This window comes from Plasmodium cynomolgi, chromosome 14 (assembly GCF_000321355.1).
Source record: "Plasmodium cynomolgi strain B DNA, chromosome 14, whole genome shotgun sequence".
NCBI classification, from domain to species: Eukaryota; Apicomplexa; class Aconoidasida; order Haemosporida; family Plasmodiidae; genus Plasmodium; species Plasmodium cynomolgi.
Genome location: NC_020407.1, coordinates 949,701 through 977,154, shown reverse-complemented (window position 1 = coordinate 977,154; position 27,454 = coordinate 949,701). Strand labels below are relative to the sequence as shown.

Genomic DNA, 27,454 nt, shown 5'->3' with positions numbered 1-27,454 from the left:
TTAAATGCTTTATTTTTTAGCCACTTGTAATTTTCCCCTCTTTTATGTTTTTATATTTGCCTGCTTCCAATTACCAATGCATCATTTGAGTCACTACTTAGATATGCGAACGCTTTAGATGTTTGTGTTTTATTTCAATTTTTTTATTTGAAATGTGATGGTATGCAATTGCATAGCTTGGCAAAGAGGTAGAGGCGAATGTCGAACAGCATTCACACCGGAAGAGAAAAATAAAAAAAAATAAAAAACAAAAGTAACACTGCTAATTAAGAACACTGCTAATTAAGAAAACTGCTAATTAAAAATACTGCTAATTAAAAATTCTGCTAATTAACAACACGGCTAATTTGCAGTACTGCTAACCAGCAGTACCACAAATTCTGACCGTCCCTTAAGAACCCTTGTTTAACCCACATCACGCCCAGAAGGTAGAAGCAGGAAAAGTGGTACAAATTAAACTAGAACCCAGAAAACAGGTAAAACTATGGACGTAGAGCAAAAACAACCTGAGAATGCATATTGCGTATATATGAAAAACTTTGAAGAAACAGTAGTGAGCCCCAAGAGAAGCAGCAGCAGTGGCAGTGCCACGAAGAGTCGTACCGGCAGCAGCAACGGTAGTATCAGCGGCGACGGCAGTAGCAACGGAAGTAAAAACAGCAGTGACAACGGCAGTAGAAACGGCAGTAGCAACGGCAGTAACAACAGCAGTAACAACAGCAGTAACAACGGAAGTAGCAACGGCAGTAACAACAGCAGTAACAACAGCAGTAGAAGCAATCATGGCGACGCGAAGAGCAAAGACGAAAACGGAGACAGCCGAGGTGAAGTCATAGAAAATTACATGACGTCATATGAGGAAAACAAAGACGCAGAAGAGAAGTATACCAACCACGAACTTTCAGAAAAAAACATCAGTGCTAACACATCAAATTTGAATAGCTCTTTCGACCCCATACAGTTCCAAAATGAATACAACGGTAATGGAATCGTGCCCAGGAAGTGGGATTATAAGAACGATGGAGAATTACCACGTGAAATTATATCCTCCCCAGATGGAACTCATAATAACATGTATTTGAGGGAGTATACGGAAGTGAAAGGGAATGAAAATTTGACAAATTATGATATGCCCAAAGAAAGAGAGGAAAAACGGAAGTATCTCTACACCAATAATGAGCATGGGGAGTTATTAAACATGTATGGTATTAAGGGTAAAGAAAATTTTGAGATTGCCCAGGATGGTACGCAGCAAATGTCGACCATGTTTTCTTGTGAAGAAAATTGTAACACATATGCCTCCACGAACAGTACGAATAGCAACGGGAGGAGCACTGTGGAAGGCAGCAGGGGCACGCAGCCGATTGAAAATGTTCTAATTGGACGAACAGCACAGAGTTGTGAACAGGGTGAGTATAAAATGAACACGGGAAGTAGTGGAAACAGCGGAAGTAGTGGAAACAGCGGAAGCAGTGGAAACAGCGGAAGCGGGGCAAAGGGGCAAAATGTAGAATATGCAGGTAACGAAAATATGCCCATCAGCCTAAGTAACATGCAGAACGAGGTAAATAACGCAGACCCCCCAACGTATATCTATGACAGACCCTTTAATGAAAAGACAGTATCCAAATTTGAAAATATGTGCTATTACGATATGAACGATGTAAGTGGAAATAAGCTGAATGATTACCTTTCGAATATGCAAGCCATGAGGGACACCTTCAAAAGCAACCATTTAAGTAACATGGGTAGAAATAGTTTTGATATGAGTGCAGACGTTGGCCCTATGAGTTACGAGGCGGTAGCCGGGATGAGCGGCATGAACAGCGTAGGCAACGTTGTTAGCCCGATCCGTATGAACGATTTTGACCATGTGAAAAATCTAGGAGAATGCAGCGAGCTACAGAAAATAATGGATGGCAAAATCGTTAAGGAGATAAGTCACTTTGCGGATAAGGGAAACGCGAGCTACATAAATTTCATGAAAAGGTGCGCAGAGGATAAAAATTTAAATAGTTTAAATTCTGTGGACATGGACTACTACCATAAGGGAGGTCTCTACGGTGCGGCTAGTGAAGAACCTCTCCTTTTGAAAGGTCAGACTGCAGGTACCAACCAGAATATATTGCGCGATGCCAGTGCGATGAACATGGGCAGTACTATGAACATGGGCAATACTATGAACGTGGGCAATACGATGAACGTGGGAAATACTATGAACGTGGGCAACACGATGAACGACACACATAGCGTGAATAGTACGAGCACGTTGAGTAATATGAACGGGGTTGGTAGCATGGGCACTATTAACGGGGGTAGCGGCCTTAGCGGGATAAGCACCCTCAACACAGCGAACAGCATAAGTACTGTGAGCAGCATGAGTGCCCTGAGTAGCATGAGCGCCTTGAGCAACATGAGCGCGTTGAGCAGTATGAGTGCCCTGAGCAACATGAGCGCAATGAGCGGTATAAACGCAATGAGCGGTATAAGCGCAATGAGCAGTATAAACGCTCTTAGCGGTATAAACGCACTAAACGATACCATCTCGCTAAGTAACATGAACAGTTTAAATGAGGACGGCATGAACCTGCATACCAATCGGATAGAAAACAAAGTGAGCAAAGAAGATCTGTACTTGATGACACAAGGAGAGGCATCCAAAAACTCAGCCAGCATAAACGAAGAAATAAATAACGGACCAATTGTATACAATGAAAAATTTAGCTCTGAAGGAATAGCAGAGAATAATTTTCCTTACGAAGTACAAACCTTTCATGTGACAGAATTGAGTAAAAAGTATAATCGAAAAGATAATGGAAATGGAATGAATATTCAGGATAAAAACATAAATGTAAAGAATAATGCGAATGATAAGACTATGTTCCTTTCGACACACTATAACAACATGATTAGTGAAAAGGGCCAAATGAGTGATGTGAGTGAAAATGTGTACCGTAACAATGCCTACAACGGAAGAGCATTGGAGGACATCAAAAATGAAAGTAGAGGCAACGGTTTTATTTATCCTGTGCATAACAAGGAAAGTAAAAGTAATTCCAACACAAATGATTATTTAGACAAGCGCTATAACGTATCCGTGGACGGAGACAACTTAAATTATGTAGCAAATAAAAACATAGAAAATGGGGCTTGCGTCAATAATCTCCTCTATCAAGCTTCCGATTATTATCATAAAAAATTTCTGCATAGTGAAGATCCGAAAAATGTAAGTGCCTATCGTACCATGGAAAATTTAAACATAAGTAGCAGTAACGGACGAACTGATAAGGGACCGAACTGTAATGTGAACAACATCGAGCAAAGACTTGTTAATAACGGGAAACGGAGTAATAAAAGGGCCACTAAAAAACGAAATACCCCAGTGGAAAATAATGCGCAACTTACCAACTCCATACCGTGTGATAACAACAATGGGAAGGATGATTACACCAATGCTATAAATGCAGAAAACAATTTTGACATAAACAACTTAAAGATAGACGGTGGGAACATCAAACTGGCAGAACTGAACATAAGTGAAGAAGAATTAAATAAATTGATTCTGAGCATGAATTCAAATTTTACCGGCATAAATGAAAACGAAGAATTGTACAAAACTGCTTTATTTTTTGAGAAAAAAAATAAAAAAATGATTAAAATGAAAAAACCATTGAAACGAAAAAGAAAGCTTAAAAAAATTGCCAACGAGGAAAACGAGAATCCAGATCAATGCCAATTCCAAGAGGGCAACACTGACAAGTCATTAGTAACACACGACCAGAAAAATAACGAGCAGAATGAAAATTGGAAGCCAATTTCGATAGACAACGCAGAACCTATAGGAACAAATAATTGCGCGAAGGGAGCCTCTGCGAAGCAGAAGAAGAGCCTCCACAAACATAGTCACAATAAAAGCATATGCGGAATATTCGCTAGCCAAAATAAGGAGCTAAATTTTACCTCTGTTTTGAGGGATGGTCAGGAGAATAGCAATTTCGTCATCGGGCCTGGTGCCACCTATCGAGACGGTACCCATGAGAATATTATCAACGAAAATGGAGTACACTACCAAAAGCATGGTGCTGGAAATTATAAAATTGGAAGATCCTTAAGTAGAGAAAATATAAGCAGCGAGAGAGTTATAAGTTTCTCGCTGGATGGCAATTCTACTGCGCAGTACACAGCACAGGGGCATGCGACCAAGGGACCCAAGCGGACCGCCAACAGGAGGTACAAAAAATTGCGAATGAGCGAGCACGCACACGTCCCAAGTAGCAACCCCGGCGGTAACGGCGGAAGTAACGGCGGAAGTAACAGCGGAAGCAACAATAACGAGAGCAACCTTTTCCGGAGCGCCAGCTGCAGTAGTTTTCCGAATCAGAACCCGGCGGGGTTAAAATGCATAATCAGCGGTGCATATAATAATAACCCCTACCTAGATAACCCCATTTCGGCCACCCCGTTTCAAGTGCAGTGCAACAAAATGTACGACGAACTGAACGAAGCGAATCGCGCTACTTATAGCGACGCTGTGCGGATAGGCACAGGTGAATTTTTCGCGAAGCAGGATGATATATTTAAGAAGGGGGCGTTTGCTGGCGATCCGATGGACAGCAAGAAGTACAATCATGGCAACGGTAACTTGAACGATAGCAGCATCAACAATGTTGAGCCGCCAAGCTGTGGCATGAAGAAGGGAAGTGAAAACATTTCTCGCACGTATTATACATCCAACAGTCACGGAATTGCAGACCTGTTTTCCTCCTATGAGGAGTTCATGAGGGACGAATTAAGCGGGACGTTCGAAGGGAACATGAAGGTAAAGGTCGAGGAGGATCCCAGCGCAGCGAACAAGAGTATTGTGAGCGGAAATGGCGTCAACAACATCGGGAGGAGCGTTGGAAATGACCCCTCCAGTAGCAACATCATCAGCGGTAACATCATCAGCGGCAATAATATGATAAACGATACCAGCGGACACGGAAACGACGGCGCAGGGGAAAAGAAGTACGTAAGGAGAAGGGGGAAAAGCAAGAAGGATAAAGGCACGCAAGACGATAATACCATCCAGAATGGCGAAGCAGTAAGCGAAATTCCGAAGAAAAGAAAAAGCTATAAACTTAAAAATAAAAGCGGTACCTCCAGAAGAAGTAAAAAAAATGGAGAAACAGGTGACATTTACGCGGGCATTCCTGATCCTGAAAATTTGCCACTAGAGAAGGAACCCGTACGGTTAAAGCATAGCGGTAGAAAGAAGGGCAGTACCAAAAAGGGATTCATTTTAGTGAAGCATGAGGGGAACAATGAATGCGTAGGTGAGAATAACTTCCACCCAAATGTGATGAGGATGTGTAAAAATGAGATGGCATACAGGATAGAAAATAATAATATGCCAAATGAAGAGCCATTTGACATGATAGATCACTCGAAGGATGGTCTGACGACGGATGGTGTGAATATTAAATTGGAAGAAGCGCATGGAGATGTGGATTCAACCTTATACTCAGCGGGGGTTATAAATGATGCCACTATCGATGAAAACGCAGAAGTGAATGTGGAAACAGATTTTAAGTCGAAGAGGAAGCCCAAAAGAAGCGTGAACTTATTTAGATCCCAGAAAAATAAATCCGAAACAGCACTGGAAAAAAAAATAAAAGCAAAAATTTGCTTAGAGGATTACTACAAAAGGAATAAAGAGATATACCACGGAATCGACCCCCTGACGTCCATTAATGATGTGAACCTTCCATCCATTGAGGATGAATCGTTTAGTGACAACTTAACAGTGCTTTTTAAGAAAAAGAAGAAAAATTTGATATGCTCCAACTGCCTCTATGCGTTTAAAATTCAGATCAGTGGGAGAAATGAGTTCGTGCAGGTTGCAACGACGGGGGGGGAAGAAGCTGGCGGGGATGATCCAGAAAAGGGTGCACCAAATTGTGCACAAAGTGGTCCACAGGATGGTGCACAAAGTGGTCCACAGGATGGTGCGCAAAGTGGTCCACAGGATGGTGCACAAAATGGTCCACAGGATGGTGCACAAAATGGTCCACAGGATGGTGCACAAAGTGGCCCACAGAATGACCCACAAAATGGCCCACAAAATGGTCCACAAAATGGTTTACAGGATGACCCACAGAATAACCTACAAAGTGATGCACAAAATGACCCCATCAACAATAGCCAGAGCGACAAACGAAACGATGACGAGAGTGCCCACACGATGATGGACCCTTGTAGTCGCGGCAATCAGTTGAGCGAAAAGAACCGCGAAGCCGATGTGCCAACCAGCGCATCAGAAGAGAAGCAAATGAACCCACCGAAAATTGATAACCCCGAAACGGATCAAACAGTGGAAGCGAAAAACACCAATGATGTGAAGGAAGACCTGGAAGAAAACCCCGACATTATTGAAAAAATAAAAAGCGTAAAGTACCTCAAAATCAGCATGTTCAAAGAATTAGTAGAAAAAAACGCACTAGTGGAAAATTATTGTGAGATCACATTTTACTGTCTTTGCGGTTATTTTAAATGTATTAAAGAGGATAATGAATGGAAACAAATCACGAACTGTTATTTCGATGAGAAGGGTGAAAGGAAACCAAAGGCACCCTATATATTCTGCACAAAGTGCAAAGAATTGCTAGTAACAAATAGATTTTTAGATAAAGATAAAACGAAAATTATTATGATATGCGAATGTGGAAGTAGAAACTATGACAGAACGGATTTGTTTTGGTTCAGAAGGGGAAACATTAAACAAAGAAAAGCTCCTCAAATTTTATGTGATGAATGTAATTCCAAAATGTGGGTACACACATGGCTTGATGACATTGGATCGAAAGTTAAATTGTTATGTAAATGTGGTTTTAAGAATTTTCTTAAAAAAAATAATAATTGGGTTAGAAGTCCAAGATGGAAAAAACCGGTGCCCTTAATAATTTGTAATTCGTGTCAGCAGAAAATGTACATGAGTCAGTGGCTAAACAATGATGGAACCAAAGTTAAAATGAAATGCGAGTGTGGATGGAAGACTCTCATCAAAGAAGGAAATACATGGGTTAGAAGTGAATGGTCCAAAAAATTACTATGTCTCAAATTAGTAAAAAATCCAGAGCTTCTACAAAAGAAATATAACTTACATCCTCGTAAGAAAAATAAATCGGATGAAGACGAATTATCCGATAGGAACAGCCAGAACGGGTTGTCACTAATCAGGAATGAAAATTTTCCAACATTTTCCCCCAGCGACATAACGGTAAATCCCCATGATGCTATTATCAACGAATTGTATAATCCGAATAATTTGGAAAATTGCCTGGATGGCGAAACTAATGATGCACTTAACAAAATGAGGAGCTCCGATTCGTTCATGATTTCCGAAGCGACCGACGGACTATTACTTGCAGATGATAATTACATAATTAACAACGGCAATAGTGGTGTTGGCGGCGATCCGAATGATGCACTGTTCGTTTGGGGCGTAGAAAATGGTACAACCATGGGCCAGGTAATTCCCTACGATGATGTCATTCCGAGCAAGAAACCTGGCGCGCGCAGTCAGAGAGGCGGTCGCGGTCGCGGTAGCGGCAGTCGGGGTAGAGGCAATGGGGGTGGTAGAAGCGTTGGTAGAGGAAACATCCTCAGCGCTCACATTGATAGTCGCAACCATGTTAGTGGTAACCCTGTTGGCGTACTCCCTGACGGAGGCGATCTCTGCGCACGCGGCAACGCAGGTAACAACAACGCAGGCAACAGCAGCGCAGGCAACAGCAGCGCAGGCAACAACAACGCAGATAACAACAACGCAGATAACAACAACGCAGGTAACAACAACGCAGGTAACAACAACGCAGGCAGCAAAAAACCACGCAGCGTGAAGACCTACTTTAACTCTAAGAAGAAGGGACAGAATGCCAGCTCCACCAAAAACAAGGACTACCACATCGCTAGCGCGGAAACGGCCGACGGTGCGCCAAATTCGTATAATAATGTCCTAAATCTAAATGGTGCAATGAATAAGGGGCTTGTAGGAGATGCTTATGTTACAAACAATTACGAACAAGGGAACACCGAAAGAGACATGGAGTTGAACAAAATGGTCCCCTGTACTGATGGAAATGACAAAAAAATGAACACGAATAAGGGTCAAAAGAAAAAACCAGGAAGACCGGCACTTAACAAAAGGGATAAGAAGGTGAAAAAATCAACTGCGCGAGAAAAATTGAATAACACGGAAAATTCTTCCATCGCGAATACAGTGACTGCTGTTACATCCGGTGCTTCAGTTGCTACTACAACAGTAGCCATGACAACTGCCGCGACAACGGCGAGTACCACAGTTACGTGCACAATGATGTATGATGAGAGTTCCCCGACTAACCAAATTTATCAAATTCACCAAACCAACGATGACATACTGATGGACAACATGGTTCATAAAAACGGCAGCGTAATAATTGACAGCATAATTAATCACCCGGATCGTAGCCTAAACCGGAACAGCGAAAAGTTGCCACAGTGCAATACGATTAACGGTCGTGCGGCACTCGATTTTTATGATGTAAAGTATGCAAATGGAGAGGGGAAACAAAGTAGCAATGCTGGAAAAATGTATTATGAGAATCCGTATTACTATGTTAACGATTACTATGATGATTCTTATGATAAGGGTTACTTTAACCAGCCCATCGTATCGCAGTATGGCGAAAATAGCAACGGCAACAGGAGCAGTAGTAATAACAAAAGCGGCAGTGCCAACCGTTGTAGCAGCAGCAGTAAGGGTGCTGTGAGTAATACGGACTTGTACGACGCCTACAATATGCCGAGCAGCACGTACCACCATCTGAACAAAGAGTACCCCGTAAACTACGACATGAACGCGACTACAAATCCAATGACGAATAAAAAATTTGTGGACAATAAAGACAGTACACAAGTTTTACCCATGGATATAAATTTCGATAAGAAGAAATTTATACTAGAAAATATGAAGAAATTAAATTTTAATATTAGCGAAAATGATATGAATGTCCTTTTGGAGAATATGGACGAAAATCTCCTAATTGAGACTCTTTTGGGAAAATATGTTCACAAAACTGTAATGGAAAATCGAAAAATGGATGACAATGATATGAACCTGAATGAGAATTATACGAGCCATTTGGGTGGAGACAGTGGGTTCACGAATAGCAGTTATAATTCGAACGAGTTTAATCAAGCGGAGTTCAGCCCAAACGAAATGTACAGCAATAACAGCATGTGCTCGTATAATAACTACTCGGGAAAAATGTTCCCAAATGGGGGGTACCAGAGTGGTTTGTATCAGAGTGGCGTTCACCAGAGTGGCGTTCATCAGAGTGGCATTCATCAGAGTAGCGTTCACCAGAGTGCAGTTCACCAAAATGGGTTGCACCAAAGCGGGTTGCACCAAAGCGGGTTGCACCAAAGCGGGTCACCCCCGAGTGGGTTCTACCAGGACATGATCGAGCACCCGTTTAGCAAAAACCCTTCTGCGGAAGGCGGACTGAGAGAAAGTGCCCCAATCAGTAAGGACAACATGAACTACGTTGTAATGGAAAACAAGGGCGACAAAAAGGAAATTGAGTGTAAAAATATGAACTTGATGAATGGCCGAAGTGGAGCTGATAACAAGTTTAACGTACATATGGCGGAGAGAAATGGCCACGACATGGAGGACTCCATGAATAAAAAGGCAAGGAGCCAAAATATGACGAATAAAATTATGGGCAGTAAAAATGTGGGCAGAAAAAATTCGATGAATAATGGTCCATGTAGAAACGATTACCTAAGTAGCAACTTTGCCTATTCGAACGAATTGATGGGAAAAACGGATAAGTACAACTTGGAGGTTAACCTGAATTTAGGTGAACATATAAACGTGAAGAATGGCCCCACCAGTTGCGAATTGCGCAGTGGTGTCAGTAACAGCATGGGTGGTAACATCTCGGGGAACTTGGATCCCTCCGGGTTTGAAAACGGTGTGTATGAAAATGACGCAAATGGTGGCAATGGAAATTGTGGCAGCGGTGACCTTGGTGGCGGAAGTAGCGGTAGTGGGAACAATAATGGCGAACACGTGGCGGCTGCAAAAAACGATGGATTGCTAAACATGTGCAATATGAACGAAAACCTGCAGTACTTCAGCAATGAATTTAAAGCCGTCCTCGCGCACGTCCTTTCGGATAAAGCATCAGAAGAGCAGAAGGAGAGTTTCCATAATTATCTAAAAAATTTAGCCAGCAATTTGTGCAACCTCGCAAATAAAGAGAATGATTTGACAAGTGAAAAAGATCAAGGATATAACAGTACCACACTCTCATGTGAAGACATAAGCAGATATTTAAAAGATAACAAAGTGGAAAACAATAATATGCTAAAGGATCTACTACTACCGATTTTAGCGAATGAGGAGGAAAATGCCACGCCCCTTAAAAACAACTTTTGCAGTGAGTATAACCTATATGAAAAAATTTTAAACATGCCAAAAATGGATGAAAAGATGAAGGGTGAAGAAATGACTGCTACTCCATCGTACAAGCCACAAATGAATGAAATGAGTCAAGATAAAAATAACATGAGCGACATGTTTTGTGTGTATAATTTTAACTCAGATAGTGAAGAAAAGGGATGTGCACATGAGAGGAAGTACAAAATTAATGATTTTATAACCGTCTGCACAAATTGCAATGAATATCTTAATTCGAATATGGATTGTAAAATTGTATCTCCCAGTAGTTTGGATAGCAGCAACAACTCCTCAGTGCAGAAGCTGAATGCGCACCATGAGGATTTTCTTCTACCTAACAGTGAATTAAAGAACTATGAAAATTTCTCCTCTCCAAAGAAAGACATGAAGGATTACCACGGGGAAAGCGTGTACAGCCAGCTAAAATTGGATAACAAAATGTTGCTGAGCGGTATGGATTCGCAGAACGGGGGAAGCACAAACGGCGTCATGAGTAACGCGATGAACGGCGCGATGAATGGAACGATGAGCGGCGCGATGAATGGAACGATGAGCGGCGCGATGAATGGAACGATGAGCGGCGCGATGAATGGAACGATGAACAGCGCGATGAACGCCGCCGCGAGCGACGCCATGAACAACACAAGGAACAACATTAGCAACAATACTAACAACAGTAACAACAGCAGTAGCATGCCCATTATGGAGAACGTGGAGGACATGAGCCACCTGTACAATCAGTACTGCGAGTATTACGTAAACAATACCGTCATGGATGATATCCAGATGAAAAATAATTACCTGAACAATCTTTTTTTTCAAGATCAGAACAACTACTCCGCTGCTAGCGATAACTGTACGAACAATCAAACCCCGCCAATCAAGTCAGAAAATTTTTACTTCAGTGAAGATAATAACTACCTTAGCGATTCCACCACGTACATCCATGGGAAGAGTACCGCCAATAATGTATTGCCATTTAAAAAAGGAACCTACGCAGAAAATAATTTGAACAATAATAATAGCGATGGGAATTATCAGGAGGATGACTATGAAAATTATATCAATTCGGAGTGCAACAACAATTCTTGCTACAACATAATTCACACCTGATTTTGTTGGGAGCTGAAGGTGGAGGGTGGAGCTTGTGTGTCTCTCTCGTATGGTTGTGCTTGTGTCTCTCTCGTATGGTTGTGCATGTGTCTCTCTCTTATATGGTTGTGCCCGTGTGCTGGGAAAGAAACTGGGGATCAATTATTCACTTTTCGTGGAAGCACAATTTGCTTGATTATACAGACAAGTGAAAGACAAAAAGAGATGAATTTTTTTTTTTTTTTTTTTTTTACAAATTTGTTTAGCAAAATTTTCAAGTGACGTTCCAACTAAGGAGCAGTCGTTTGGCAATAATATGTTGTTTTTACTAGGTCGTATGTACACATATTTGTATTCATATTAAAATTATTAATCGTTTTAAAAGTTTTAATCCTGTACGCAATACATGTAATTCTACATGTGTGCGTAATTGTAACATAATTCAAGCGATAAAAAGAAAAAAAAAAAGTTGTTTTTATGTGTTAATAACCTTTTTTTGTCGCTTTAATTTTTTTTACAATGTTTGTTAAAATCATAATAATGTTTTAATGTAATAACGTAACACTGCAATCACGTATTAATTTATTCATGTAACTATTTTTTTTAACCTATTAATAACAACAGTAACTACAGCGTTATAAATAACAACTCTTTTTTTTTTTTAATTTTGTCTGTACTTTTTACCAAAGTTGATTCACGTATTCTTTTTCATTTTGAAAATCGTTAATTTAAATGTGTCTGTTTGCTCATTTTTGTGCTGAAAAAAAAAATATATAGTGCTTTTAACAGGATCAGTGCATCTTTCATTTTTTAAGCGTTTGAAAAATGTGTCACAGCTATGGCTGTTGCGCAGAAATGGTACGAAACTTCCAACCAAGACAGGTGTTCTTTTTTTTTTGTTCACTGAGGTTTTCTCAAGTGCGAAATTGCCCATGTATTTGCCGCATCCATGGGGTTGTAATCAGTCAGGAAATTGAAACTGCGGCCAAGACGAGGGGGTAACTACGGAGTAACGTACAAGGGAAGTGCCATCACTGCGTTTCAGGAACGCGCTGTTAACAAGGGCGATCCGATAAATGGCTAAAATTGTTGCAAATGACGATGTTATATTCTTCTATGTCCGTTCGGTAACGCACGTGCACACATGCATGGTAGATATGTACATTTATACACAAACATATATACACACACATGTATGCAAACACATGTATACATACACAAATATACACACACAAACATATGCGCACATGCATACGCACACATATATACGCACACATGCATACGAACACATGTGAACGCTCCTTTTCGCTTCCAGCGAAGCGCTCGCCTCCGTGTGTAACGCTTTCATAGAAGGGGCTACATACGACATGTCTTAGCAGGGGGAATTCTTCCTGCAGTTATATACATTAGGTTTTAAAGAGTCACTCTTTCCTGTGGTAACCACTTCATATGCCTTTCTTTTTTATTTTTTATTTAATTTTTTAATCCTTCATTTGAACCATCATTCTTTTAAAAACTTTTATCTTATGAGATTTTTTTTTTTTTTTAAGTTCTTTGTGAAATAAAAATTTGTAAAAACTATTTCACTAAAATATGCACAGTTAAATTTTACTTTCTTGCATCAAACTATACTACAATGTGCTATATTTTTTTTTTTTCGTAAAAATTTTTCATGCATATGGACTCTGATTTGCTCTATTACACTTTCTAAAATAATTCAGTTAGAAAATTAATATGAACATTACAAACGTGTGACGAAAAAAAATGACGCAAGTATGCAAACTGAAAAAATGCTTTAAAAGGAAGAGCGAATAATCGAGGTGTAAACGGAGTGGAATTTAACGCAAGGGGGAAAATGGAATGATATTTTATTTCCTTTTTTTAAAATTTACAGAATAATACAAGATAATTTGGAAAGGGTTGTGGAAAAAAAATTGGCACTTGGCACTACCCAACCTGATGCAAATGATACAATTTGTGCAAGTGTGTATTTGCTTACATGCGTGCAAATTTCTACACACACATATATAGGTCAGTGTAAAAAAGGGACATACATATGTACATGTGTACGTGGGTATATATATCCCTGCGCGCCTGCATGCACGTGTGTACTGGTATCCCCATTCGACACGACAAATGAAAAAAGACGATACGCTGACTTCTATGGACGAGGGTAAAAGAACGGAGGGGCAGACAAAAGAGGCTGATGACGACAAAGACGCTGCCGCAGAAGGCTGCTCTGATAACGGCCGCGAGATCGAAAAGGAGGACGATGGTACCCAGGGGGTGACACCTAAAAAGGAAGCAACAAATGAACAAGAAAGCAATGAAATCAGTGACAAGTACATAAAATATTTAGAGTGTATAAAAAATAACTGGTCATCTTCCCAAGCATCGAAATTATTAAACAACAAATTAATCAAATATATATCTGAGCGATTTTTATATATGTCTAGTTCATTGAAGGTGAGGGTGTTGACAAGTTTTTTTTACCTGCCTGATAAATTAAGGGTAGAAAACGAGCGGTACTTGTTATTAATTACAGCAAATGGTGAAATCGATGGTAACGGGTGGGTCAAAAAATTTAGCAGAATCTTAAAGCCATTTATCAAAACAGGTATAATGGATATCAAAGATATAGATAGCCAAACCATGCACAGAATTTTAAATTATATTGACCAAGAAAATAATAGCAACAAATGTAGGACGCGTTACATTCACAATAAAAAGGAACTAGAGCATATACACATGTGCGATCCTGTTAATGAGTTAAAAAATCTGGAAAACAAAAACATTATACATTTGGATGAATACAAAATGTTTACGCCGGCGAAAAATTTTGACTGCCTTCTTTCATCGGTAATTATGAGAACGCCCGAGGCAGGTGGGCCTTCGTTATGTTGTGCACACACGGGAGGGAGAGAATGTCAACGACAACTTCGAACGTTTAGTACTTTGCACGTGTGGTGCATGTTTCAGCATAGTTGCATATCGCTGCGTCTTACTTTTTGGCTCCAAAACGGGAGGGCCTTTTGTTGAGAACCCTACAGAATAACCCAGCGTGGTGAATTGCACGTGCGTATGCCCATCCGTTTGTGCTCATGCTTGTTTTTTCGTATACCAATTCGCCCCCTTTGCGTGTCCCTCAACAAGAGGTAGCTGAGTATGCGGGGGTACAATTTTCACAATTTCCACATTTCACTTTGCGTTTTCACTTACAATTTTTCACTTTCCCATTTTTTTTCTACTTTCAGATCATTAAGCGGGGAATAAACGAATTCAAAAATTGAAAGAATAATGTGGCTGTCGCTTGGAGGTTATCCATTTGTGCGCGCTTTTTTTTTTTTGTTTTTTCAGTTATAGCATCGCCAAGGCAGATTAGCCATTTTTTAGTTACGTAAATATACACATTATGAGTACACATGCCTTACGACATAATTACGCCTCACAGTTGAAGTTTCCCCTTTTTCATTTTATATTCGTAATTTTCCTAACCTGTTACATGAACCTTTTGGTGGCATCATTTTTAACCACACTACAATGCGTATAAAACGTATGTACAATTTTTTCCTTTTTTTTTTTTTAAGTTACTATTTTTTTTTTTTTTTTTTTTTTGTCACAAAAGTATTCCTCCTTTTAATATATTTCCTCGTTCCAGTAAAATGATAAAAAAAATAAATTATATATATTTTTTTTTTAATCATTTTGATAAAATATACCATACAGCATTTTTAAAACATGTAATTTTAAGTGTTTTTCCACATGGTGAGGCGATGTTAACATGTTTTAATTTTTGCTTCTCCCGCAATTTCGAAAGCCATAAAACAATTGCTCTGTTGGAATGTTAACCGCACACAAATCGAATTGAAAAGTGGAAGAAATAAACATACGAATTGGTACCAAACGTATACACGTATTTATCACATAAACATATATGCGCGCTCATGTATATACGCACGCATGGGTTTATAAATACATCATACATTCGCGTGAAAGCAAAACCCGAGCGAGGAAAAGGCATAAGGCAAAACGAAATTAAAAAACGCATAACATATAGGATAAAATCGTAGGAAAAAAAACTCCAAGTTGCTCATCGCTATGAATACATATATACATATTTATACAAACGCATGTGCTTGATTTTTGATCTTCCTTTGTTTTCTTGCAAAAAGTATCCAAGTTTGCGCATTAAGTCCGTACTGAATGATTCTTGAAAACGTTTATAACAAACCCTTCTCAGATAATCGTTTTTTTTTTTTTTTTGAATGTTCCCTTGGATACTCTTAAATTAAGTCCTCTTTTTCAGTAAAAGCGACGACTTTTTCCATAAATGCTTGATGGGTTTATATATTTCAACTTTGTAAAAAATGCGTAGACTTTTTTTTGTTCTTCTATCCCTCTGCTTCTTGCTACATTATGTCCAATGTGATCTTATAATTGTGGAGTAAGCAAGCGTGACAGCGAAAGAGAAAAAAAAAAAAAAGTGAAAAAAAATCGAAGTGAAAGCGCTTCTCACCTTTGCAATGATGAGGGACATTTTAAATGCCCTTCATTAGTACACCAAAGGGGCGCCATAGATGAGGGCACATTCATTTGCACGCAGTTTGCTTACCCTTTATTCACATAATGAACTGGGCAAATAGGAGTGTCCCCCCACGCCGTACCATCGTAAATACATATACGTAAGAACCAGCATAACCATTTGCGTGTCTAATTTCTCTTACCCTACCCCCTTGACAGTTCTAATGAAGTCATCCAAAGCTTTGACAAGGAGACCGTTCTAAACCTGTCCGATGTAGGAAAAAACTATATGAGATATTACATTCACCATAGTACATACCTACGTAATTTATGTGATATGTATAGTGGGTATAATATGTACATTTACACACTTTTCCGTCCTTCACGCTTTTCTTCCCTTCCATTTCCCCATTTCAGAAAGTTTTTAACATATTTTTAGACACGAAAGTAAGGAACAATCAAGTGTGTCCCCCCCAAAAAAACTATTTTTTTAGCAGTTAATCATCACACTTTTTTCCTACCTGTGCAGACGAAGAACGCCGACATAACAACAACATATCCAAATATTTACAACGTAATAGGCTAAAATATGTATTTTGACTTGCGCGTTTAGGCACATTTTTATGTATGAACGCATATATGTGCATATTTTTTTTTGATCCGCGCGTCACCCTCTTATGGTATTACTTGCCTGGGCGCGGTTAGTTCATTTTATAATTTCCTTGTAACATCCTTTTTACAGAAATCCAAAGTCACCATAGATGGAACCTGTGCATATGTTAAGGACCTGATCAGGGGAAGGAATCTCAAATATTTAGGTACGCATGAAAACACGCCAAAAGGGGTGCAGCCCGCACGTTGCCATGATAAATTGCGCCGCGGTGACGATAATGATGATCATTTTATTTATTTATTTATTTTTTTTTTTTTTCTACAGACGAGCTGGAAACCCTGGAGTATACCAAATCGAAGAACGTAAGCGACCACCGTGCTAGTCGGGTTTATTCCCCCATTGCTGTGCACAACGGTGTTGTGCCTGCAACGGTGTTTTTTTTAACGAAGAAATGATAACATATGATAGGACAGATTAAACGCGTCCACGCAAATTTATTACAACGTGTGTGAATTTTCCGTATCATGAAAAAAAAAAAAAAAGAAAAAAAATGAGGATAAATTGAAACCTTTAAAGAGAGGACTCTTTTCAAGATGGGGGATTCCGAATAGTCCATTCATTTTTGCGTATGTAACCCCCCGTTTCTCCCTCCCCCCCTGCAGGCGAATAATTTTTCCATATACGTGTACACAGTTAACGGGAATGAAGGTAACAAATTTGAACAAGCAGCAAAGCTTGCTGCAGAAATGTGCGCCTCTTGAGAAGAAGCATATGTATATATCTCTCTATACATATATAGTTATGCGTACCCATTTTAGTGCGACGAAAATTATTGTGCGCTCACCGATTCCACCCTTTTCTGCTCAGATACCATATCGCTCATTTACCAGAAGCACCCGAAATATATAAGCTACATTATAACCTGCCAAGAAGCCGACATTTTTGACAACCCAGAAGATGTAAAGGAAAATAAAAATGTCTTCCACACGAGCCCGGTAAGTGTGAATCGAGAAAAATAGTGTCATCTGTATATGACTATATATAAATATAAAGGTGTACGAACTAGTGTCTGCCTGTGTAATGCCGCCCGTTGCCTGACCTTTCCTCTCATTGGTCCTCTTTTTTCCCCTCCCCTTTTTTTTTTTACAGAGCATCCTATCCCAATTGATAGTCATCTTCTTAATATTTTTTTTCCTCTTTATCGGATTCTACGTTTTAATGAATATTAGCACTCCGAAAATATTCGAAGATAAACAGTTAATAATAAATAAGGAACACTGACATGTTTATTAAAGCAAAAAAGACGGAAAAAAAAAAGAAAAAAAAAAAAACAACAGAAACGAAACAAAAACGTAACAAAAGAGGATCCTTTTTTTTGTTTTCCTTTGTTGTTTGTATTTTGAATTAAGAGTTGTAAATATTTATTGCCCCATTTTATCACATTTTAAAAAAGTTTTAATTTGTAATAAAAAGCAAAAAAGGTGTCCCAATACAAACTCGGAACATTCATTTATGCACGTGTGCGCATGCCCCTGTGCGTATGGCCCCGTGTGTATCCCCATGTGCGTATTTTTTATTTTACTCATTTTTTTTATTTTACTCATTTTTTTTGTTTATAAAAATGATCAAAAAGGTAGATTAAAAAAAAATTAGAAAAAAGTAATATAGCAACATAATTGGTGAATGGTGTTGGAGAAATACAAAGGGGAGGGAACAAAATTGGTACGGAGTGAGCAAATTCGAATGCTAAGTGGTGGTTGCCATTAGGATATAAAGAGGTACACAAATAATATGGGCGTTTACACACACATGGGTATGATAGGGGAGGTTCCATTTAGTTGCTGTCCAAATTGACTAATTCAAAAAATTGGAAGCCTGGCTCCTTTGAGAACGCAGCAGAATTTGCATGCTCGTAAGCGAATGTATATACATAAATGTATAGATATGTATATTCACACACGTACGTTCCGAGTCAAAAGACGTTGACGTGGTAGACGTTGTTATCGATGTACTTCTTCATCTTCTGCGACTCGACATGCTTCTGTATCGGCGTCTTCCACGTGTAGGGGGTGAAGTCGGGCCGGACCTCCTCAGGTATTTTGGAAATGTTGGATCTGAAATTCTTTCTGCATACCATGGCTCTTTTTTTCTGGATTCTTTGAATTTTATATTTGTATTCTTTTAAAACATTTTTAAACCAGTAGTCTGGCCAGTGGCTGGTACAATAATGAGGTGCAAAATGACATACGTATTTTTTCCCCGTCATTTTGCATAACGTTTTAATAGATACAATTTTGTTAAGGCATCTCTTAAGTGCTTTAATTCTACTCATCCATTTGTTACTGCCACTGAAGGAGATCTTGACATTATCTAACCCAAGTATGTAGCCTAACGGGAGGTACTTCCTATTGATTTTCAATCCTCTGCCTAGCGGTCTAGGAATTATTTTAACATGGGAAGAATATTCTTGTCCACTGACTGGAAAATTTAAAACGCAGTTCTTATAATTGTAATCTATAAAATCTAGGTTACTAATCGAATTCAGCAGGGCACTGTTTCTTGCTTCCTTAATGTTTTTTCCGAAACCCACGCCGTAGCCATAAACGCCCTTGCCGTTCCCGATCACGATGATGATTCTTATGTAGTACACGCGTCCATCTGAGAGGGGTGAAAAATAAAGAAGCAAATGTGTAACACCGTTTCGAGGGTGCTGACAACTTTATTACACAAAAAAAAAAAAAGGACAAATGCGGTGCAGCATGAGCTTCCCCCATGAATGCACATCTCACGCGAAAGTGTGCGAACCTTTTGTCATGCTCATCATGCGTTTAACTTCCAAAATGGAGGACCTCATTTCGTTTAATTTCAGCATGGGGTCAATAGTTTCCTTTTCCCTTATATACTTATTCGTATTATGGTCGTAAATAGTGTTTGGAATTTGCTTATACTTGTAACTGTACGAATCAGTGCTTTCGTCAAAAGTGTAGGTGATTAAGGATCTGTTCATATTGTACTTTTTTTCCTTTTCAAGAAACAGATCAATATCCATGTCGTGATGAGCATCGCCAAAGTTCTTTTTACTTACGATCGTTACAGCAGACTCGTTGGAGAAAATCATTTTTTTTAACTCATCGTCTGGTATGTGTTTATTCGGCTGCAAAGCGTTTATTTTATCCTCAATGGAAAATTTGGGTTTCTCATTAAAAAGATGAAAGGGAGAAAATTCATCGTAAAAAAAAAAGTCTGTAATGTTCCGACTCGCACATTTTAACATCAAGTACGAAACGTACTTGTCATTTTCTGTTATTTGCAAAAAGTTGGAGTTGTTATTTCTGAGGAGATATTTTTCAAAATCTTTTACGTCCATTTTGAGCCAGTTATCTAGTCCGATTTTTTTTAAGTTTAAAAACATCATATTTAATTGCTCTTCCAAATTGGTGTCCACTTTTTTCTCCAGGAAAAATTCAACGATGGTTTTAAAATAGTATGTTAGTTTTTCGGTGGAAAATTCAGCTTTATGATCCCCTCCGCTGTTTTCCTTCATGGGTAAGTTATCATAAGCAAAATCGTTACCCAAATTGTAATATTTTTCTTTATATAGCATTTGATTGTTTCGTTTTTCATTCTCTAGGACTCTCTTAATGTGTTCTTTGATCCACTTTTGGACATACTCGTCTTTCATACTTTGAAAGGCGGATGGCAATTTAGGTTTTATTTTCTTGTACACCTCGTCCATCCATCTATCTACATCAGTTTCTCTTTTTTCTAGGGAAAAAAACTCACATAAACAGTTCATAAATTTGTATAGTCTATCATTTTCGTTTTTTTTAGGTAGTTTTTCTTCTTCCATAAGGTCCCCAAATAAGTAAATTAAATCGTCACATATATGGTTCGTTAAACTTTCTATGGCTAGACAAAAGCTAGATGGGTTGAATATGGGGAGGTTCATTTTGGTAATACTCATAAAATTGCTATCGTCTAGGTTGGCCTCACTACCCGGTTCGTTATAGGGTGAGGTTTCTATCTTGTTTTCCATGGGCAGGGCGGAGGACAAATTTCTGTTCTGATTATCCACCATTCGACCATCTATAAAACTGCTTCTCTTACTGGTTGCCGAGTCTTCCACTTTATTGTCACCATCGTGTAGAATATTTTTTTGGGAAAATTGATAAACGTCGTGATTAATTTTGCTATCTATGTTCATAAAAACATCCTCATCGAAGATGTTAGCTTTGTCCGTTAACTTCAACAAATTGTACATTCTTATCGCTTGCTTGTACTTGGATTCGCTCATTTCTGCCTTGCCCTGCTCGAGGGGGGCGCACGAACCTCCCCCAGCCCCCCCGCTACTGCTATTGCCGTTGCTATTGCTGTTGCTGCTGTTCTTGCCATGTGTGATGCCTTTCCCTTTTTTCCTTTTTACTTCCTCCAAAATTGCCTCGTCCAGCAGATACTCATCACCTTCGGCCTCATCATAAATCAGCTGTCTCAAGTAGTCAACCTTCTTGTTTTTTATGTTTTTACTTATCGTGCTAACGTTAATTTCATTGTTGTAAATGTTATCCAGGTACTTATCTCTCACCCTTTCGTTATATCTGTTTTTGAGCGATTTGTTCAAGTGGCTGTTATGAATATGCCGCTCGTTCAGTCGTAGAAACTTCTTGCAGCATTTTCCTTTCGCAAAAACGTTTTTCAGCATTTTAACCAAGAGAACAATCTTGTCATTTGTGTCATGCTCTCACAACGGAGGTTTCTTTTTTTTTTCCTCCGCCTTTACGTGAATCCATATTTTTGCGCAAATTACAACAGGGGTGTAAGTAAAAAAAAAAAAATGGGGATACCAAAAGGAGGGGAAAAATGTGTCGCTTATTTAATCATCAGAGGATGCATATACAAGAGGAAGAAAACTTGGAGAATATATTTTTTTATTTTTTTTTTACATATTTGTGTATATATATACGAATGTAGGAACATGACGCCAATTTTTTGCGATGTTACAAATGGGGGGAAAAATAAATCACCGGATGGCTCACAGGAATAATTGATGAGAAGGGAGAGCGTGAAATGATGCAAACTGGCACAAGGTATAAGATGTAAAAGGAAAAAATTATTTTCTCTGAAGAGTACTTGCAGATGTACATGCTGCATGGGGTCAAATGCTTACTGCGTATGACGTGGCAGAAGTTATTTCCCCAGTGCACAGAATGCACAGATGAGAATAGTAAAATGTGCGCGTAGAATAAGCGCGAAGTTATATAATACTGTCATTGTTAATCTGATGATAATCGGATTGTGCGTGGAGAGGGGTTGAATATTTTCTGCCCTTCGCTCAGGCACTTGTTGGACGGGAGCCTAATTTAATCGTATATATCTTTCAAATAAAAAATAGGATTAGCCACGTTTTTCGCCTGTATGTATTGCTCCGATATTGTGGAAACTCCTTCATCCTTTGGAATTTGAATGACCTTTTCTTTTCTAAAAAAAGAAACAGGTGTTTGCGTCTCAACCGTTTTTTTCGTATACAGTTTTTCATAGTCCAAAAAGATTTTCACTTGTAATAGCTTTTTGTTTCTTGTTGACTCTTCACTCTCCAGCGTGGACTCTCTTTCAATTTTGTATTGAATGTCGAAAATGCTATCGTCGTAGATGCCCAGAGCGCTCTCATTATATCTGTTCAAGTCATGTAGGCAATTTTTTATTGTTCCTTCCAATTTGCTACTGGAAAAGGTTTCCATCACGGCAGCTATTTTGCGGTAAAATTTTATATTACTTCTTAAAAGTTGCAGTATGGGGCTCTTCCTAAGGGTCTCAAAATTGGCACCGTTGTGAGAAGCGTCCGGATCGCAAATATTGCCACTGCCTGAGTTGTGCGCTACTGAGGCGTCTCCGTCTTGTTGCGTTTTCCCCGGAGTGCCCACCAATTCCGTGCCAGCGTTGATCAGAAGAGCATCCAAGCCATTGTTAACGCAGTTTAGGAACACCCCCTTCCAGGGCTCCAGCGAGTCGTCACCCAGCGCGTCGTCATCCAGCACGTCTGCCCCATTGTTTTGCCCTTCATTTTTTTGCTCATTTTTGCCTTCGCTCTCGCTTACGGGATGGGCCCCCCCACAGGCCCGCGAAAATTGGGGAGACGAAACTTTGTCCCCTTCACTGGCTCGAAATAAATGGTCAAAAGATTCCTCTTCCCTGCTCTGCACGAAGTCTTTGATTATTTCCTCTTCGCCGTTCTTCTTTTCATGGAAATAAAAAAAATCCAACTCGTAATCATTCACATTTTTAAAGACGTCCAAAGGGGGGTTCCCACTTCCCTTCTGTCTATTTTTTTCTTCCGTACAGAAGACATTTTCTGCGCGTCCATTTTTCTCAACCCTTTTGGCGTAATGTATAAAATGCTTGTTGCAATAATTGTATATGATGCACTTATCATTTTTTACATTCAAAATGGGGAAGAATTTGTAAAAATGTTTTAATAATAAATGGAACATGTGAACCGATTTGATGAGCTCATAATTCGTTTTTACGCAGCTTCTGTAGCATTTGCTCATCTGTATGAAGTTAAAATATAGGGAATGTACAGGATCGGCAATGGGGTTGGTGGTGCCCCCGCTGCTGGCTAGACTGCTGCGCAAATCGATTGTCCCCTCCTTGCTACACTCACCGATGGCACTGTTCTCACCATCACTGCCTTTTTTATTTATGTCATATATTTTAACAAATAAGGAAATCATTTTTTTAACATCATTTTGTATCCTTAGAATTTCTGACTTCATCCTTTTTCTTGTGTTTCTTATGTAGTGGTAAAATATGAAAAGGTAAATGTAACAGCTGAGGACGATTTCGTGGGTCTGTTTTTCGCTGCACTTACGGGGGCCCAGGTTGCAGTGTTGTCTTCCACTCCAAGTTGACGTATCTTCCGTTTCCCTTTTGTTGTTCACTTCGTTTTGAGATTTTTCACCGATTTTGCTACACACCCGTTCATAGTTTTGATGTATATTTGCTGCAGCGCTTTCTGTGTCTACGTCTGTTTTCAACCCGTTTCGGTAGTTTTGCATGGTTTTTCTGAGCGAATTAGCCTCGTTATCCTCATTCGTTACGGTTTCACTCGGTTCGCTTTTTTCACTGCTGCGGTTGCTTCCCTCCAATGTTGTGTCATTGGCGCATATGTGCGTGGGGACCCCCATCAGGTGATTTCCCTCCTCCATTTGTTCTTCCCTTTCCAGTGGGAGGGACTCCTTTCCCCACTTCATGCCCTCATTTAAGTATTTAAAATAGTTATAGAGTGCCAAAAGCGTGACGTTGTATATTAAATTAACGTGCTTGTATATGTTCACAAAAAATGTTATGTACACGTATCGAAACATCCGGATGTTTAGCGACTTTACAAACTTGATGAAGTTACAAATTTGTTGCTTTTCCATGTGGGGTACCATGTTGACATATATGTCTTGAACATTTTGGGGGGTATTTAAAAATATAAAGAATTCTACATTTCTGTAGTTTTTTTTGATGTACCTGTGCATGTAGAGGTATATACCCAAAGATAAATTGAGAAAGAATCGTAGGTAGTTTTTTTTTTCCTCTTATCATTTTCGCATATGAATTGTCTAATTTGTTTCCTGCTAACAATTTTGCGGAAAATTTTGGTAATACATATCATTCTGTTTTTCTTATTATGGAATCTGCTGTACACTTCGCATAGTTCGTACAAGAAGGACTTTCTAAACGCGCAGTTTTGAGTTTCCTCTGTGCCTCCTCTAGGGTTGGCTTCTGCATTGTTGGTGGTGCTTCCCCCGTTTGCATCTTCACTAACGTCTTTTTTTTGCGACCTTCTTCTGTTTTTTTTTCCACCCTCTTTGGCAACTCGCACACTCGAATTATTCACCCTTTTGAAATTTTCTACAAAGTTGCGCAGAATTACACAGTCGAAGGTAAAGTCGGCTGTCACTTCATTGTTCGTTTCCAAATTCCCCACCTGTTTGTTTCCCCCTTCAGCTTCCTCACTTGGGAAAAAACACTTTTGTAACCTCTCCTCGTCATTTTGAGCAAAACCAGAGGAGCCACTTTTTACCTGGTGAACGCACTTAAAAAGTAGGGTTGAATCAATAATGATACTGTTAACATATTTTAAAAGATAGTATTCTGTTATTTTATAAAAATTGTGAAATATATCTGTAGAATAGGAAAAATTATTCACATGTTTGTAGTGGCTGTTCAGTAGGACCTTTTCATGTCGCTTAATTTTATTGTTAAATTGCTTTATGATGTTTGATTTTTCAGCATTTCGAAATGGACTGGTTTCAAAATTGTAAATTAGGAAGGCTGATTCGACGTCAGGTGGGGTGTCCATTTTTTTTTTTTTTTTTGTGTTATCCTCCTGGTGAGGCGGAAATTTATTCAATGAACTTATGTACACATATGTGTCTACACTTGTTTAGCATGAGAGCTCATCACCTATGGTGATGTAAAATCGCGGTGATGTTTATGACACACAGCGATATCACTTTTTGGAAGGGTTGAACGGGTTACACATTTTTTTCCACCTCGCTGCTGCGATTGTGTTAAGAGGCATCTTCCCCTTTTGCGAGACGAACGATTTTGCGCATTTAAGTGAATACCTGCACATCTGCGGTAGATGTACGTCCATTTGTGCGCAGGTGCACAAACTCATTCGTGAATTACCGCATAGGGACATATATGGGCCCACGAGCACGGACCGCGTTAACGGAAGAAATCGAACGAACGCTCCTCCCTTTACGATCACCGAGTGATTTATAAATTTTTGCGCAATAGTCGCGCATTACGCTCGCTTATACATGGGGATGCGTGCGCACGCGGTGGGTACTTTTTAAAAAAAAAAAAATTACTTTTGTCTCACTTGCATTTGTGCAGATTCTCTCGCTTTAAACGTGCATCTTATACAGCGCCTCCATTTGGAACGGAAGATGGCCCACATGTGACCTTCTGAAAATTCCAAAGAAACGAAAATTCAAACCTTTATAAACAATTGGTTCCTTTTTATGTAAGTTAGGGAAATAAAAAAAAACCAGAGCATGATTTGAAAATTCACAAACTGGTCTTTGATGGAATAACTAAAAACAGAAAAGTAAAAAATGACGGAGGAAATGAAAATCACAAATAGGTAAATGATGGCCCATATATAGTTGAAGGACAACTTCGTAACTCCGTAGTAGCAGGGCTTATTTATTTCCAACACATAGGTGATTTCTAAAATAGTGTACAGGATTAGACAAAGAAAAATGAGGGCACACACAATTTGGTTCAAATTGTACAGCCCCTTATTATACAGCGAAACATTTTTGTAAATCGTATAACTTAGTAGCAATATTTGATAAAAATAATTTACGAAAAAAAAAAGCTTCTTCTTCCCTGTGCTAAATTCTAAGTTCAATTTTATATAATTTGAAATGTAGAAGGAGTCCGTATACTTACTCATAAAAACGTTAAAGTTGATAATGGCCCAGTATAGGCTTATGAACGTGCTTTCAGATAAAATATAATTTGCTAAATTATCAATTTTGCATGTCCTGATTGCATATATATTAATTAAATTGTTGTTGAATAGTCTAATGCCATATAAAAAACTGAGGAAACATAAAAAATAGATCAGGTAGTAGCATAGGATCCACATGCTGTAATAACAGACTCTTGAGTTACTAATGCTGTATAGGTACCTTATTTTTATCTTGTTGTACTTCTTCTCTCTTTCACTTTCGTCGCTGCTTTCGTCCTTCTCATTGTTGCTAAACTCGTTCATATCAACATTTATCAAATCATCATTTATGTCGCTCGTTTCGCTCTTCTTGTTATTCAAATGGTTTATGTTTTCCTTGTAGTTCACATTTAGCAATAAAATCAGGCTGTTCAAAACGGTTAGGACTCCCAGCAGCTCCCATTTTACCTGCCCTGTGCCGGAGCAACTCGTGTAAAATATTAGCCCTACGGGGAAACGGAAAAAAAAGAGGGGGTACACGATGGGGGAGAAGCTTCATCCGCAGGTGTGACGAATGCATAGCGCGATAAGTGAGCGTCCCCTCGCGCAAATGAACAAAAGCACACCCAGAAATGAAAACCACACAGTGGACCTCAGCAGAACGGCATTTTTCTTAAACATAAAACTAGACATGCACTGAACATGGAGGCCCCCTTTGCACAAGCAGAATGTGGTCTACAAAACTGACATGGTAAAAATTACGCCATTCATATGTACAGACATGCGTGGCGTTATACCCCATGATGCAGTACACACGGCACCCCTTGCTCAGTTCATTTAACTAACAGTCATTCCTGTCAAAGGCGGTAAAAACGGTGTGAATCCCGGTGAATATTACAAAAAAAAATATAGGCAAAATGGTAATCTTCAATTTATGCCTCTTAGCCATATGAGAGCTTTTATTTTCAAATGGGAAGTGTGGTATATAGCTATCTGAAAGGCAAGCTGCACGCGATGCGCTTGTGGGGACATGAAACAGGCTTTATTTCATTGGCGCGCAAGTGGGCATATGTCATACGTCATAAGTCATACGTCATAAGTCATGCGTCACACGTCACATGTCACATGTTATTTATACATGCGTACAAATGTATACATGCTAATCAGCGAAAGTGAAAGAAAGGGGAAGGTTGACAAAAGGTAAAATAAGATAAAATGAAGTACAACGAAATATGACGAAATAAAGAATGCGCGGCGAAAAATAACAAGGAAAAATTCGAAATATTTT

The 27,454-nt window shown here is 39.1% G+C and overlaps 6 protein-coding genes across 6 annotated transcripts; 3 read left to right on the top strand and 3 right to left on the bottom strand.

Moving 5' to 3' along the window:
* Positions 1-484: 484 nt before the first annotated feature.
* Positions 485-11,602, top strand: PCYB_143130 (hypothetical protein; the record flags this gene model as incomplete). The annotated part of the gene is made up of 2 exons (XM_004224784.1): positions 485-2,063; positions 2,109-11,602. The coding sequence occupies 2 exons, from the start codon at positions 485-487 to the stop codon at positions 11,600-11,602; spliced, it is 11,073 nt and encodes a 3,690-aa protein (XP_004224832.1).
* Positions 11,603-13,717: 2,115 nt separating this feature from the next.
* PCYB_143120 (hypothetical protein) lies at positions 13,718-14,465 on the top strand (the record flags this gene model as incomplete). The annotated part of the gene is made up of 1 exon (XM_004224783.1): positions 13,718-14,465. A coding segment is annotated over one exon (748 nt), but the record flags the coding sequence as incomplete, so codon positions are not given.
* A 1,639-nt stretch (positions 14,466-16,104) lies between these two features.
* Positions 16,105-17,996, top strand: PCYB_143110 (hypothetical protein; the record flags this gene model as incomplete). Its single annotated transcript, XM_004224782.1, has 8 exons — positions 16,105-16,136; positions 16,322-16,376; positions 16,520-16,549; positions 16,632-16,676; positions 16,845-16,920; positions 17,040-17,077; positions 17,378-17,407; positions 17,865-17,996. The coding sequence occupies 8 exons, from the start codon at positions 16,105-16,107 to the stop codon at positions 17,994-17,996; spliced, it is 438 nt and encodes a 145-aa protein (XP_004224830.1).
* Positions 17,997-18,687: 691 nt separating this feature from the next.
* Positions 18,688-21,414, bottom strand: PCYB_143100 (hypothetical protein; the record flags this gene model as incomplete). Its single annotated transcript, XM_004224781.1, has 2 exons — positions 18,688-19,373; positions 19,521-21,414. 2 exons carry the CDS (start codon positions 21,412-21,414, stop codon positions 18,688-18,690), a joined length of 2,580 nt encoding a protein of 859 aa, XP_004224829.1.
* Positions 21,415-22,072: 658 nt separating this feature from the next.
* On the bottom strand, positions 22,073-25,062 carry PCYB_143090 (hypothetical protein; the record flags this gene model as incomplete). Its single annotated transcript, XM_004224780.1, has 2 exons — positions 22,073-24,227; positions 24,422-25,062. The coding sequence occupies 2 exons, from the start codon at positions 25,060-25,062 to the stop codon at positions 22,073-22,075; spliced, it is 2,796 nt and encodes a 931-aa protein (XP_004224828.1).
* A 639-nt stretch (positions 25,063-25,701) lies between these two features.
* PCYB_143080 (hypothetical protein) lies at positions 25,702-27,018 on the bottom strand (the record flags this gene model as incomplete). The annotated part of the gene is made up of 2 exons (XM_004224779.1): positions 25,702-26,672; positions 27,009-27,018. 2 exons carry the CDS (start codon positions 27,016-27,018, stop codon positions 25,702-25,704), a joined length of 981 nt encoding a protein of 326 aa, XP_004224827.1.
* Between the last annotated feature and the right edge of the window lie 436 nt (positions 27,019-27,454).